The 14,871-nt window shown below is 45.8% G+C and overlaps 1 protein-coding gene across 2 annotated transcripts in view; it reads right to left on the minus strand.

The window, feature by feature from the left end:
- Positions 1–770: 770 nt before the first annotated feature.
- inavaa (innate immunity activator a) overlaps positions 771–14,871 on the minus strand; it is a 22,021-nt gene continuing 7,920 nt past the window's right edge. The window contains exons 2-10 of one of the 2 annotated variants that reach the window (XM_063208477.1): positions 14,196–14,307; positions 11,620–11,753; positions 9,831–9,953; positions 9,331–9,559; positions 6,894–6,953; positions 6,029–6,389; positions 4,035–4,205; positions 2,387–3,488; positions 771–1,815 (exon numbers count right to left, since the gene is read on the minus strand). In XM_063208477.1, coding sequence (XP_063064547.1) covers positions 1,723–1,815; positions 2,387–3,488; positions 4,035–4,205; positions 6,029–6,389; positions 6,894–6,953; positions 9,331–9,559; positions 9,831–9,953; positions 11,620–11,753; positions 14,196–14,250 — 2,328 coding nt within the window. In that variant the 5' untranslated portion in view covers positions 14,251–14,307 and the 3' untranslated portion in view covers positions 771–1,722. Of the gene's footprint in view, positions 1,816–2,386; positions 3,489–4,034; positions 4,206–6,028; positions 6,390–6,893; positions 6,954–9,330; positions 9,560–9,830; positions 9,954–11,619; positions 12,187–14,195; positions 14,308–14,871 lie in introns of those variants that run through there. The other variant, XM_063208478.1, reaches the window with a different exon arrangement.

Genomic DNA, 14,871 nt, shown 5'->3' on the forward strand with positions numbered 1-14,871 from the left:
GAAAGTACTAGTCTGGAATCACTTGGTTCAGATAACTGAGGGCTGCAAACCTTTGTCGGTAAGCTTCAGATTGCCCCAACTTGCCTTGGCCAGAGCCATCCATAGGGAGCGTTATGGAAAGTACATTCACCGGAAGTAGATTTGCCACTTGTTTTAATGTAGATTGAAATAGTGCCAGGAAGCAGCTTCAGTGTGCAACACCAACACAGAACTACTACGTAACAAGCCAAAAGATAATCTGTAACTACATTTCTGTGTAATTAGTTACCAACAAATAGCAATTGGCTTATTTGTGATTTAGTCGTTAAAATGTGCTGATATTTCATAAATTTGCGAAATGATAGGCTACCTATTATATGATTATAGGCTATAATACACCCTACTGTGGAAACCACTTCCTGGCACTAACAGAGCTCCTTGGGCAGTCCTGAGCCGCCATTTTTGTGTTAAAAAAACAAACCAAAAAACAGAAAACACAGAGGTCTATGGGATTACCCCTACTCTTCCTATAGATGACTCCTTTAGCCAGTGATAAGATCGCTTTTCATTAGCTGTAGACCTACTGCTCTCTCCGCCATACTCCCAAAGCCCTCCTCAAAGATTCAAGGAGAGGGGTTAGACACATTATAATATAATCACCAAGGCTACACCAACTGGCCAGGCAGTTAAATACTTTACCGTGCTACGATAAAGATGTTCTTTAATGACTGTAAGATAACGGACAGAAACAGCAGTATTCATAATATATACTTTTTATTATAAACGTACAAACAGTGATTTGATACTACAAGGTTAGTACTGGGCCAAACATATGTAGGTACAGTGTGCTTTGAAATAAGTACATCCATTTTGAGCTTCCTTTTATGACATCCCCACAGTACTCCGAAAACCCTCCATGCTTATGATGCTAAACAGTATAACAGATAGCAGCATCTAGCCATAACAAAAGCATTAATTTAATATCAGGTATTAAATAAAAATTCACTAAATATCTGCAGCAATTAAATACTCGATTAAATAACATAAAGAATAAAGAAGGGAGATAAACAATAGAAATAGAATAGATAGAAAGAAATATAATAGATTAAAATAATCTAACAACTAAAATAGATAACCTGTTTTTTTTTGTCACAGAGCAAAAAAGTGTACCAGACACAGAGAGGAGTCTCGAAATTGCTTGCATACTTCTTAAACTTTTTTTCTGAATGTAATAAAGTGGTAGCAATAAGAAACACCTGCTGTGGTAGGGTATAAATACATCCAAAAAAACGAAACAAAAAATAAATAAATCGGCAGCAAAGCCTTACAACGAAGTCTCAGACTTTATTTTTTTTTTAAAGATATATCAATTCATAAATATTGGTCGTCTGTGCAGAAATGCCATTTAAATCAATGACTCAACACTGGTCAGTGTTATTATCACACTTCATAGTTCTTCCAGGGGGTCTTCACCGGAGTCCTCCTGACTTCACTTCAATCAATCTTCATACAAACCAAGTTGTAAATAAATAAGTCTCTGGTCATTTCTGTACGTAAGTGTACTGTACGTGTTCACTGTACAGGTATGTAGAGACTGGGAATGTGCCATTGAGTTCTTCTCACTTCTTCTTACCACACGTCGAAAAAGTTAACCGTCTCAAAAATTGTGTGTGTGCGTGTGTGTGTGTGTGTGTGTGTGTTTTGGGAGGGGGCTATGACAATGCCTGTATGGATCCTCTGGGTTTACACCTGACTGACAATCTCAGCTCCCTCCTCTTCAAACCACTGCAGGGGAGTTCCATCAGGAGCTCTCTGGAGAATCACCACCTGTGGAGGCTGTGGAAAACATCAGAACATTAGAATATGCATATCCAGAACATTCCAAAAGAACAACAGAACTTTCCAGTAGAACACCAGAATATTGCGCTAGAACACCAGATAGAACACAGAACACCAGAACATTAGAACAGACAAAACTAAAGAGCAAACCAGAACATTACAAAACAACTGGTTAACAGACAACCAGACAACAAGAACAAGAAACAACTTTGCTATTTTGTGTGCATGGACCGTGGATTTTAATTGATGACCGAATTAAATTATGAACCAAAAAAAAACCAACAAAAAAACATGACCCGTAGAAACCCCTGCTTGCTTCATAACACAGCTGAAAGTTTTTAGGAAGTGAATCTGGTTAAGTTAGGATTGCAAAATACTTCACTAAATCAGTGGCGGGTTCTCACTGGTTTCTCAAGTTCAAAAGTTTATTGCCATGTCGAGGAATTTTTCGTGGCATATCCCCAACATCAAAAACATACAATTGACAAGCACACAACAGCAAGGTGCATTCAGTAAATATACACTGTAAATACGGATAGACATAACAATTGACAGAAAGTTTCTGTACCTGCTTGTAGGCCGGCGGCTCTCGCGTGGCGGTGGTGGTGGTGGGAGGTCTCTTGATCCTCAGCGATCCCTGCCTGTCCAGCGGTCTGGGCTGCGGTGCCCGCAGGCTGTTGTTGCGCTGGTGCCACGTCTTCAGCTCTTCGCACACCATCTCGCGCGGCATCAGCAGCCGGGTGGCGTGGGTCGGGTACTCCTTCAGGGACGGAGTGCGCACCAGCCGGGCGTACGGCGGGGGCGGGGGCTTGACGACCGCCCTCTTCTGGGGCGACGGGGCCGGGGCCGTGGCCGGCTGCTTGGAGGGGCTGCTGCCATTGTTGTTGTTTTGGGGGCAGGTGGACACTCCCTTAGGAGGAGGAGGTGGAGGGTCCACACGTGGTTTGTCCTTCTCACCATCGCGAGGTGAGCTCTCTTTAGCCAAGCCGCCCCTCAGGATGGTAGGAGAAGGGTGGTGCTGGTTGTTCCTATAGATGCCGGCAGTGTTGTTGTTGGTGTTACCAGATGGTGACACATTGTTGTTGGCAGATGGTGGTGTGGCATTGTTGTTATTGACAGGCAGCGCCTGTGGGTGGTGATGATGATTGACCTTCTCAACAATGGGCTCATTACTATTATTGGCCACAAGGTGGCGCTGCAGGGTGGCGTTGTTCCTATTGACGTTGGCCTCATTGTTAGAAGCTGGTTGCTGCTGGTGCTGTATTTGGTGGTGTTGGTGATTGCTGTTGTTCTTGTAGCCAATGGTTTCTGCTGCGGCCGGGCCAGCGTTGGCGGTGCTGTTGGCCCTGTGTGGGGAGTTGAGGTGGTACCCGTAGGGTGGTGGCACGGGGGCCTTGGTAGGGGTGGTGGCAGCAGTGGGTCTCCGAGCTCCGGCGTCGCGGCACGGCGAGCTGGTGTAGGAGGGCACGGAATGCTCGGAGCTGCTGTCCTCGGAGCTGGAGGGGCACGGGCGGCGTGGCGAGTACTCCGGAGAGGCCACACTCACACCGGGCAGATCACCGCCCACGTGGCGCCGGGGCACCCTGGGACGGCCGCGCGCTGGGTCGGAGCGTTGTGGCGTCGCCGGCTCTGAGCCGAACTTTCCGAAGTCGGGCCTGTTCTTGGGAAGCCTGTGGGTGGTGAGACCGAGAGTTAGAGTGGAACAAAAAAATAAATCCCAACTGCTGACTGAGTCTAGTTTTATAATGTTACTAAACATACAACAGCACAGCTCTCTTGGGGTTTGCTGATGGCAAATCCAGTCGTTAGCTGAGAGTGACGTGCATGGTTTTGTCGAGGTGTGTTAAAGTTCAAGGAAAACAGTCTTATTCTACACAAACGCACACGCATTGGGATAGTCAACTATGAAGAGGTGCATGAAGTTTGTAAGAGGCCATGAATATAATATGATTCAGGTAATCACTAACTGATAATATAAAAATAGCCATAGAAAAACATAAAACCAAGGGACTGTATAGCCCAATGCCACATATAGTCCCTGCAGCAGTATGGGGTTAGGTGCCTTGTCCAAGGACACCTCAACCATGGAGTGTGATACGGAGTAAAAAACTGGGATTTGAACCTGCTGCAACTGATCTAAAGCCCATCCCCTTACGTAACCATTAGACCACGGCTGCCCCTTATAACACAGGGCAGAGGCACTGGCAGGGTCTCACCTGAAGGACTGTGAGAGCTGGCGGCGAGCGGGCATCTCTGGGGTGGAAGGGGCACTGCTGGTGGCAGCGGGCAGGCGTGCCAGGCTCTTCATGTTGGCCAGCTGCATGGGAGGGGGCAGGTCTGCCAGACGCAGGTCCACGCCAGCCTGCACTGGGGTACCCGGCGGACTGCTACTCGCACAGAGAGAGAGAGAGAGAGTCACTGGACTGGAGACATTGATAATGGACTAAGTCCGAAACGTCTGTAGCTCCAGTTATTTTCCAATGACTTCTTTTGCATTTTGTCGGCCACAATACACATTTTGAACTTGCAAGCCTTGTGTGGCAATCTTTTTTGACTGTCTTCATATACATTGGTTGCAATAAAATAAACAGCCGAAATATACAATCGCCCTAATCCCATTATTTGTGTAGTGTGTATTGACAGTATTTATGACATTTTTGTAACTACATAAAATTGTTTGGTGGGTTTAATTTAGCTTTTATGGTAGGCATAGACATTTACCTAAAGAAAGGGGAAAAAATAGCAAGGTATTTGAAGTATTTTCCCCAGGCAGAACAAGTATATCTGGCAATTCCTTTACAGCTTCATTAACTAAAAGAAGGTATCCAAAGCACTCGCCTCCAAGCCAAAGTATTTACGTTATTTAAGTTAAAAGGTTTTTAAAGATGTAAAGTACCTTAGTTATGTAAATAAAACGTTTTTAAATATCTAAAATACATTAGTTATGTAAATAAAAGGATTTTAAATAACTAAAATACCTTGGCTTGGAGGCAGGAGCTTCGGATACCTTACTGCCATACTACTAGCATGCCAATAAAACCTGTATATTCGAACTTCCCCTCCAATTTAACCTGAGATAGTGTGACGGACTGGTGGTGGCCAAAGGAATTTAAGACAATTTAGCTGTTCATCATGGTAGGCCAAGGTATACTTGTATCCCTAAATAAATTCAAATAAACCTGTGTTTGTTTTCGTGTAGTGCAAATACTGTAATTCCTCAAAGTATAGCCTGGCCCCTAACAGTAGCCTGCCTCCTTTAGTAGCCTTGTCTGAAATATTTTTCAATGAACTAATTCCTATTCTTTTTGTATTAAAATGATAATTTAAAAGTTATTAATAGAGATTGCCAACGTGACTTCAATGCCCTCACCAAATTTACTTTTAGGGCTGTAGTTTTCTTGTTTACATGACTAGGATTGGCGAACCTAGGCTACTATCTGACAGGCGTCAACATTTGATTTGCCACTGTGAAGGCAAAGGTGTTGCCGTATCATTTGGTCACGTGTCTTGGCAACATCTATTGTAATTGCTATTTGCTATTTGCTAATTGCTAATTGCTAATGCTATTATTTGAGGAAATACGATATCAGCCCAGATGTGTCAGTCTGGCCATACCTGCAGCGCAGGTGTGTGAGTGAGTCTGCCCATATCTGGAGGTCAGGGGCTTATACTACAAAGCTGGTTCAGGAGTAAACCAGGTTAAGATAAGAGTTTAATCGTCTAATAGAGGAGACTTCGAGGACTCCAGGCTCGTCTATTAGACGATTTACGTGTACCTCTTAACTTAACCTGGTTTACTCCTGAACCAACTTTGTAGTATAGACCCCAGGTGCTGGAGCTCAGGTGTGTGTTTGCCTGGCCATACTTGAAGCTCAGGTGTGTGTTCTACAGGATCTCGAGCGAATTGCATCTATAATCTAACGCAAACCAAAACCTGAAATTGCGTCCCGTTAATGACACATTCCCTTTGACACACAAGCGCAGTGGTCATGCAGCTGTCTTTGACAGGTTAGGTTTAGGGAAAGTTTTGGTCAGGACACAAATTTAAAACTCAGAAACATGGCATTACTGACCGGTTAAATTTAGGGATGGCTTTGGGAAGGGCACAGCTAGACCAATCAGAAGCTACCTAGTATGTGCTCTAGACTAGACAGCAGGGAAAGCGTCAGAATCTGGACGCCATCTCAGGTGTGTGTTTGCCTGAGCGTACCTGGAGCGGCTGCTGCTGGCGGAGGCGGGCTTCCTGCTGCCGCCAACGCTGCTGTTGTTGCTGATGCCGCTAATGCTGCCGCAGCTGTTCTTGTGGTAGGGCTGGTCCAGGCTAGTGCCGCCAATGCCGCAGTTCTTGTGGTAGGGCTGGTCCAGGCTGGACTCCCGCCAGGGGGAGTTCTGGATGGGGGAGCGCTGGTACTCCTGGAGGCTGGAGGTGGAGCTGGCCACGCTGAGGCTCAGGGAGGAGGAGGCGCACTGGGAGGAGGAGGAGCGGGAGGGGCTGAGCGGGGGCGGAGGAGACTCGCGGGAGCTGGAGCCGGAGCCGGAGCAGGGCATCATGGAGGGGCTGAAGTCACTCTCTGAAGAGAGGGAGGAGGGAGAAGAGGGAAATAGTCAGTAGGGAGTCAACTAGGATAGGTCATCACCCTAATCCGATGCTCTTCCTCTCTCTCTCTCTCTCTCTCTCTCTCTCTCTAAAGATAGTAGACATTCAAAGTCAAAGTGCTTAGAAATGTAGGTGATGGTCCTGGGTGATGCCCTGGTCAAGTTAATGACAAAGACCAGATGGACACACAAAGTCGTCATAGTATCTCAATGCTCACTCTCTGTCTCTGTCTGTCATGATATTGTATAAGTTGACATCTCTTGATCGATAATCAGTTGACATCTCTTAATGGATAATATGTCAAAATTTACATTTGGGGTTCTCTGACAGCGGACCGTGAAAGCTGTCGCGAGAGTCATCGTTCACTTATTATGATAATCACTTACAGTGATTAATTAAACTAATTAATTAAACTTTCAATCCTACATATTGCCCCTTTAATGAGAAGGACATGTTTTGAAATTCATAGTTCCCTCACCATCATCCATAGCGGCAGCATCAGAGAGAGAGCTGTCATCTGAAATGCTCATGGAATGCTCTGTGGAAAAAAAAAAAACAGAAACGAAACAAAACATTAACATTAATCATTCATTATCAAGGATTGAATTCAATTCACCCAGACTATATTAGGTTACTGAAGTTTATTGGAAATCACACACACATTAAAAAAAACATTCACTATCATGGGGGTTACATTCAATGTGATGGACATTCAACCCAGACAAATCCACTACTAGGTTACAGTAGCCTGATTATCATCAACTTTCAAATCTCTTCGAGATTTGGCCTCACCAAGAGCATAACAATCAACGTTTCCCAAACTGCATGCTTGGCCCGCCTCCCTATGGTTTGCTACCTGTCGGGTGGAGTTCCCGGGAGATCAGAAACGATATTTACATTGCTCTTGGCCTGACTAGAAGCTACTTCGAAGGTGTTGTGTCACTAGGAGGGCGTGGCCTCACTGGCCTGGCTAAGGTTCCAGAGGCCTGTACCGCCCTACAACAGCAAAGTGCAGTAACGACATATTTTGAGTTTAGACTGGAAATGGTCTTCATTACACCTCCCGTATCTTGAGCCAAAGCCCTGTGGTTCAAATGTGTCCTGTTTTAGAGATATTGCTTGGTCAAATCTGCAGTAGCCATAATATCCAATCTAATACAAAGGCTTTGAAGGCCTTTTATCCATTTAAATGTTGTTGTAGTTAATAAACTTTGCCTTTGTAGGGCAGAATATACACATCCAGGGGGGCTATAAATGTACTTTTTCCATCACTAGCCAACTTGGCTAGTATGCTAAATCTTACGAGCCAATTATACACTCACTGTTAGTCAAAGTTTTGTTTTCTATCAGCCAAAACTGATTATTCACCAGCATTTGGCCGGTTGTGCTATGGCTAGTGTTAATTTAGAGCCCTGCACACGTCTTAAAAACAACCCAGACATCCATGGTTAGGTTACAGAGGGCTACAGTGCAAGTCAGCCTGGTTTGCTGCCAGCCATTCTGACTGGGGGATGAGCTGAGTTGCATTTGCATACAGGTGCTCAGCACGCTTAGTCAAAGCAGCTCAGATTACAGCGCACAGGGCTTTGCTTTGGGCACGGGGGCCCTGCCTGGAGCCTCTGTGTGTGTGTGTGTGTGTGTGTGTGTGTGTGTGTGTGTGTGTGTGTGTGTGTGTGTGTGTGTGTGTGTGTGTGTGTGTGTGTGTGTGTGTGTGTGTGTGTGTGTGTGTGTGTGTGTGTGTGTGTGTGTGTGTGTGTCTAAATGTCGGACATTGGGTGACATGATTGCCCTGGAGCGTGTGTGTGTGTGTGTGTGTGTGTGTGTGTGTGTGTGTGTGTGTGTGTGTGCGTGCGCGCGCGTGCGTGCGTGCGTGTGTGTGCTTGCGTGCGCGAGCGAGCGATCGTGTGTGTGGCATGGTTGCTGCCCTGGAGGCCTAACAACACTGTGTGGGCACAAGGGCTGATTGCCATCGCAACCTTCGCCAGGCAGTGATGGGTAACCTGGATTTAGAAGCTACAATCGAGTGTCACGAATTCCAAATGACCTGGTTTTACCTGTCCAATTGCCCTATATGGACAGGTCAAACCGGGTCATTTGGAATAGGCAGCACTGGATAGCACTAGCTTCTGAATCCAGGGGCCTATTACTTCAAAGCTGGTTAAGTTAAAACAGGTTAAGTTAAGAGGTAAATTATCTAATAGAAGAGTCTGGAGTCCTGGAGTCCTTGTAGCGGCAATGACCTTGTGTCATCAGTATTGATATTACAATGAATGGCAATGCATGTCTCCTATTTCTGAACATAAGAGTTTGTTTCATCTCCTTGTTTTTATTAGTTCAATAATAATAGACAGCAATTGAAAGAACAAGATCTGGACACCTGAGGCCTCTTCTTTCACAGAAGGGAGGCGGGAGGAGAGAGACTAACGCTATCGGTGAACAGGTGTGTTTTGGAAGTGAAAGAGAAAAAGAGTGTGCCTGCATGTCCCACCCCTCTCTGTGGTGGTGTCACATGTCAATGGCGAGGCAAGGCCCTGACCAGTGTGTGTGTGTGTGTGTGTGTCTTTGTATACGTGTGTGTGTGTGTGTATATGTGTCTCATCTCGTAGTATTTCTGCGGCGATGTGCAGCCGTGGCGTATGCAGTTGTGTCTATATAAGTATATATCTGTGTCTCACCCCTCTGCTTGGCCGTGGCGTATGTGGTTGTGTGTGTATAAGTACAGTATATACAGAGGCGATTCTAGGGTCAGGTGGGGCCCCAAGCAAAAATGCAAAACAATGAACATCTGAACCAAAATCGCCACTACTGTGGTAAAGTGTGGGCTGTCATTCACTATCTAGGGCTTGGGGGCCCCAAGCGGCTGCCTGCCTTGCCTGGTGGCAAGATGCGCCTCAGAGTATATATACATGTCTCACCTCTCTGCTTGGCGTGGCAGGTCTGTGGCGATGCGCAGCCGTGGCGTATGCGGTGCTGGAAGACGGTCTCCTGCAGCTCCCTCATCTTCCTCTCCTGGCGCTTGCACTGCTGCAGGCGGCTCTTGCGCACCGGCTTGCTGATGTGCTCCTCCAGTGAGAGCCGCCGCGCCGCCTCGCAGATCTGGCGCTGCAGAGCCAGCTCCGCCTCCAGGGACTGCAGCACCGACTCCTGAGGGAACACAAAGGCGTTAAATATTATGTATCATTCATTATTAATTTATTTTTATTTTTTTATTATTTTTTTGTTTTTTGTACTTTTATTAGTTTATTTATGATAGGGCAGTGAGAGAATTCACAGGAAACGAGTGGAGAGAGAGACAGAGGGGGAAGGCTCGGCAAAGGACCCGGGCCGGAATCGAACCCGGCACCCACGGCAATTGCTTTTTTGGGATATGCGTGCACCAGCACCTCACACTTTTTTGTACTGCTAATCTGCTCACCTCTCCGTCCTGTTGAATGAGGCCCTCGTCCAGTTTGAAGGCGGTGCCGATGCGCCTGCGGATGACGGGGGGCTTCTCGTCGGGGCTCATGGGGTAGTCGGGAGACATCTTGCCTGTCAGCTCCTAAAATACACACAACACACAGGTTAGAACACATATTAGAATGCTTGGGAGGTTCGATGTAAGGCAAGGCATCCCTGACTGTACACAGGTATGTAATGTATATTATATACATGTACTACTGTATGTAAACTGATAATCAAAGGTAAGCTTAAGAGTACATAGTTTTCAAATTGTAGAACATATCCACATATGCACAGTGTTTACACGGTTCCAACACACACTAGCTAACAATGAGATGACCAAGACATAAAGTACACAGTGAAATACAGGAGAAGTTCATTTATTCCAACCAATTTCACCTTAGACATACAGTATATGTAACACAAAATAGTAAAATAAAACAAACAGTGCCTGTATGAAAAAATGCCCAATTTGTTGTCAATATTGTGATGCATAGGACGAAGGCTCTGATGACATCTGATGTGACTGTTGCATCTGTGCATGTACCCATACGTTACACAACAGTAGTCGCAAAGTGTCTTTCTTCCCCAGCCACACAAACTCCACAGTTGAGTCCACACAGGTTTGTTTTGTGCCTGCCCTGGTCTGATTTATAGTCTGGCCTCCATTCTGCCTGAGCTCCGGGGAGCGTGAACCCTGCCTAAAGAAACATCTGTTGGGGCCGGCCCTACTGGGACACAGGCCTGCTGGCTGGCTGGCTGGCTGGCTGGCCCCAATGCAACACATTGCAATGCACATGGCTGCTGCTGGGTGGCTAACAAAAGCCTTTCATCAGGAGAGGAGGTGGATGAACTGATTTACTGGCCTGCCATGACAATATACAACAGCTAGCCAGCTCTCCTTCTTCTTCTTTTATATCTTTCTTTCTTTCTTTCTTTCTCTATTTTCCCTCTCTCTCTCTCTCTCTCTCTCTCTCTCTCTCTCTCTCTCTCTCTATAACCCTTCCCTCTCTCTCTCTGTCTCTCTCTCTCTCTCTCAACAACACAGGGCAACAACACGGCCACAACCACCCACAGTGTACAGGCACTGGGAATCATTCCATTACTGTCCATTATAGGCATTTTACTGCATGTTTACTTCTGCCCAAGCTTTAACATCAGGCATCTGGGAATTTGGCCGAGGCTACGGGTGGACAGAAGACAAAGCCACTACTAAGACACAGGGCCGTGGACAGCTATTGCCGGGCCCAGGACAAAGTCATCTAAAAAGGTCCCACCATCCAGTGCAAACAATGTAACGTCAACACAATTCTGGGTGCCCCTTCTCCCAGGGCCCGGGACAACTGACCCCGCCCTGTTGGTTTCCCTGCTAAGGTACAATAACAGTATTTTCACAATGTTATGAGCGTCTACTTCACTATGTTATTGTTTTATTATTCAAATGTGTCTTCATACAAAACCCCAAGGCACGTTGTTTTTGCATGGCAGGACATTTTCAAACTACATGTACAGAAGAGCCTGTTTAAGACATTTCTTTTTGTATGCTACAAACCACATGGGATGAGTGTTTACCTGTGTGTGTGTGTGTGTGTGTGTGTGTGTGTGTGTGTGTGTGTGTGTGTGTGTGTGTGTGTGTGTGTGTGTGTGTGTGTGTGTGTGTGTGTGTGTGTGTGTGTGCGTGCGTGCGCATGCGTGTGTGTACATGCGTCCGTGCGTGTGCGCGTGTCTGTGCGTTCATGTGTGTGCGTGTGTGTGTGTTTACTCACGGCCTCGCGTACACACAGCTTCCTGAGTTCCAGCAGGCAGAGCTCCAGCCTGTCCTCCAGGGCCTGGTGCTTCATCCTCATGGCCCGCGTGTGGCTCGCAAGCTCCTTGATGGGAGACGTGGGGCTGTCAGGGCCTAGACACACACGACGCAAAACACAGAACATTACATTACATAACACTCAAAAAACACACAATACAGAACACATAGGCACATACATAGGAGGCTCCTTGATGGGAGACGTGGGGCTGTCAGGTCCTAGACACACACGACGCAAAACACAGAACATTACATTACATTACATTAAGTACACAACACAATACAGAACACATAGGCAGCCCCTTGATGGGGGATGTGGGGCTGTCAGGGGCTAGACACACACAACGCACAACAAAGAACACACAGGCAGCTTTTTAGTCAGGAACTAAACGCAGAACCTACAGTAGAACACACAGACAGCTCACTCACTTGCTCTTTGAGACACTGAGATAACTTTTAGTCAGGATCTAAACACACAATACAGAACACATAGGCAGCTCCTTGATGGGGGACGTGGGGCTGTCAGGGCCTAGACACACACAAACGACGCACAACACAGAACATTACATTATATTACACTTGGCTGACGCTTTATTTTTAATCCAAAGCGACTGCCAGATATTACAGCAATCATGGCCGTAACTACCATTGAGGACACAGAGGTCATGTCCTCGATATTTTATTTCAGTAATGTAACATTTATCTGTGATGAAAATCGATATACAGTATGATCAACAATGATAAATTCAGTCTGTATATGCCACCCCCATTTATCCTCAATGCAGTGACTAATGAAAACAAACTTAAGAGTTTGACTTGAGTGTTTGAAGCATTCTAAATGTACAGTATGCGGTACAGCACGCAGTATTTGACCACGGTATTTGAAAATGTCTGGTTACGGCCCTGACAGCAATGTGTTTGTAGGTGCCTTGCTCAAGGACACTTCTTCCACAGATGGAGGTTTAGGGAGAGGTAAGGGTGGGAGAACACACAGGCAGTTCACTCAGAAACTCTGATATAGTTTGTGAGGGCCTAGAGACACACACAACGCAAAACGCAGAACACACAGGCAGCTCATTCTTATTCTTCTCATCACCATCCACAGGTGTGTGTGTGTGTGTGTGTGTGTGTGTGTGTGTGTGTGTGTGTGTGTGTGTGTGTGTGTGTGTGTGTGTGTGTGTGTGTGTGTGTGTGTGTGTGTGTGTGTGTGTGTGTGTGTGTGTGTGTGTGTGTGTGTGTGTGTGTGAGCTTTGACATTGGCTAAATGTATGTAAGCGTGTGCTGTATGGTTAATATAAGTGCCATGATGTGACATGAATGTATGCTACTGGTCACCTTAATTCCCCTCTGGGTTAAATGATACTCTACTCTATCCTACTCTACTTTACTCTACTCTACTCACTTGCTCTTAGAGACACTCAGATAACTTTTTTGTCAGGGCCTAGACACACAATATGGAACACACAGGCCGAGCTCACTGACTTCCTCAAGCCATGGCTCACTCACTTGTTCCAAGAGAAACTGATATGTTCAGGTAAGACGAGTTGAGGCGAGCTAGATAATTGTTAGTCAGGGACTAAACTCACAACACAAGGCACACATCATGCTGCTCACTCACTTGATCTTGAAGGGACCGAAATCAATCAGGTCACGCTATATACTGTATTTATAAAAAAGTGCAAGTGCTGTAAAGACTTGGACGGTCAGGGGCCAGGGCCTGAACACACAACGCAGAAACAGCTCGCTCATTTGCTCAAGTCAAGTCCATTCTTATATGCTGCAATTGACATTAAACAGACGGTTTGAAATTGCGTTACACCAGACTGCAGATGTGCTGAGCAAACTGCTGCGCATTGCATGTGAATGAGTATGTTTTACCCTTAAATTGTGGACAGAACACTCCTACAACTGATTGAAAACAACAGTATACTAAAATCAACAGTTTTTATCTTTGGTCACCCTGCAGGTGAGATATGCAATCGCCGCTCATTGAAAACAAGGGAGAGATGTTTGATGCTTGCACATGAAGGGTGAAATAGCCAGCTCAGAGCCACTTCTCCCCTTGTTACAAGCTGATGCACCACTGGAGGGATTTTAGAAACTACCAAGAGTTTCTTAAATGCACTGTGTACATCCTCTCAACAACAGTGCAACCAAAACCAAACTTACCGATCGAGCAAAATCAAAAAACCAAAAGGGAGCCTTTCTTGGCTTCTAGACTCTTTGCATCTACAGAGAAGTAAGATTAGTCTACACATCATCTGTTCAAATAAATATTTATGGAGTGCGTTTAACTAAGCTGTAGCCCCATAATGCACGCCGTTCCAGTGGAATGCTGTAATAGCCATTGAAAAGTAAACCACCATAGTACTACACTACCATCTATGACATATCACAGGGCCTTTAGTAATACACTACGACTTGGTCATTGCCATGTAACAGCAAATTTATAACTATGTGTTAAGAGGAACTAAAATGGCAACCCAGCCTATTGGATGTGCCTCCAGGATGCTAAGTCCATTAAATCTCTGTGCTTACCCGAATGTAGCATGATGCCACTGTCGGAATCACTGATGTCTTCCTTGCAGTCCATGTCTGTGCAAAAAAAGCCTTTTGTCTTGACTTCAGAGGAGCTTTAAAACGGTTTAACCTGTTGACAACAGAAGACAGATCCACTTCAGTCTTGGTAACGTTGTTTTTCAAGCATGCTACAAATTTTAAGAGACACACAAGCTATGAGAATGGCTAACTAAAGTAGTACTCTTGTCTCCATTCTGATGGAGTGTTTTTTCTGGCTTGTTTGCCAGAAGCTGTGCAGGAGTGATTTGCTTGGCCCTTCCTCCACTGGGATGCTGCTTTGAATATGCGATTCCTCTCTCTCATACACATACACATACACACACTCTCTCTCTCTCTCTCTCTCTCTCTCTCTCTCTCTCTCTCTCTCTCTCTCTCTCTCTCTCTCTCTCACACACACACACACACACACACACACACACACACACACACACACACACACACACACACACACACACACACACACACACACACACACACACACACACACACACAGCACCCCCACACCTGCTGACGCGCTCTCCTCACACAAAAGCAGCGGCTGACCTCGCGGTTGACTGTGCACATGTGCAGGAGGAGTCGAAAGTGTGTGTGATGTGTTTGTGTGTGTGTATGTGTGTGAGAGAGAGAGAGTTGG

Source organism: Engraulis encrasicolus, chromosome 10 (assembly GCF_034702125.1).
Source record: "Engraulis encrasicolus isolate BLACKSEA-1 chromosome 10, IST_EnEncr_1.0, whole genome shotgun sequence".
Taxonomy (NCBI): Eukaryota; Metazoa; Chordata; class Actinopteri; order Clupeiformes; family Engraulidae; genus Engraulis; species Engraulis encrasicolus.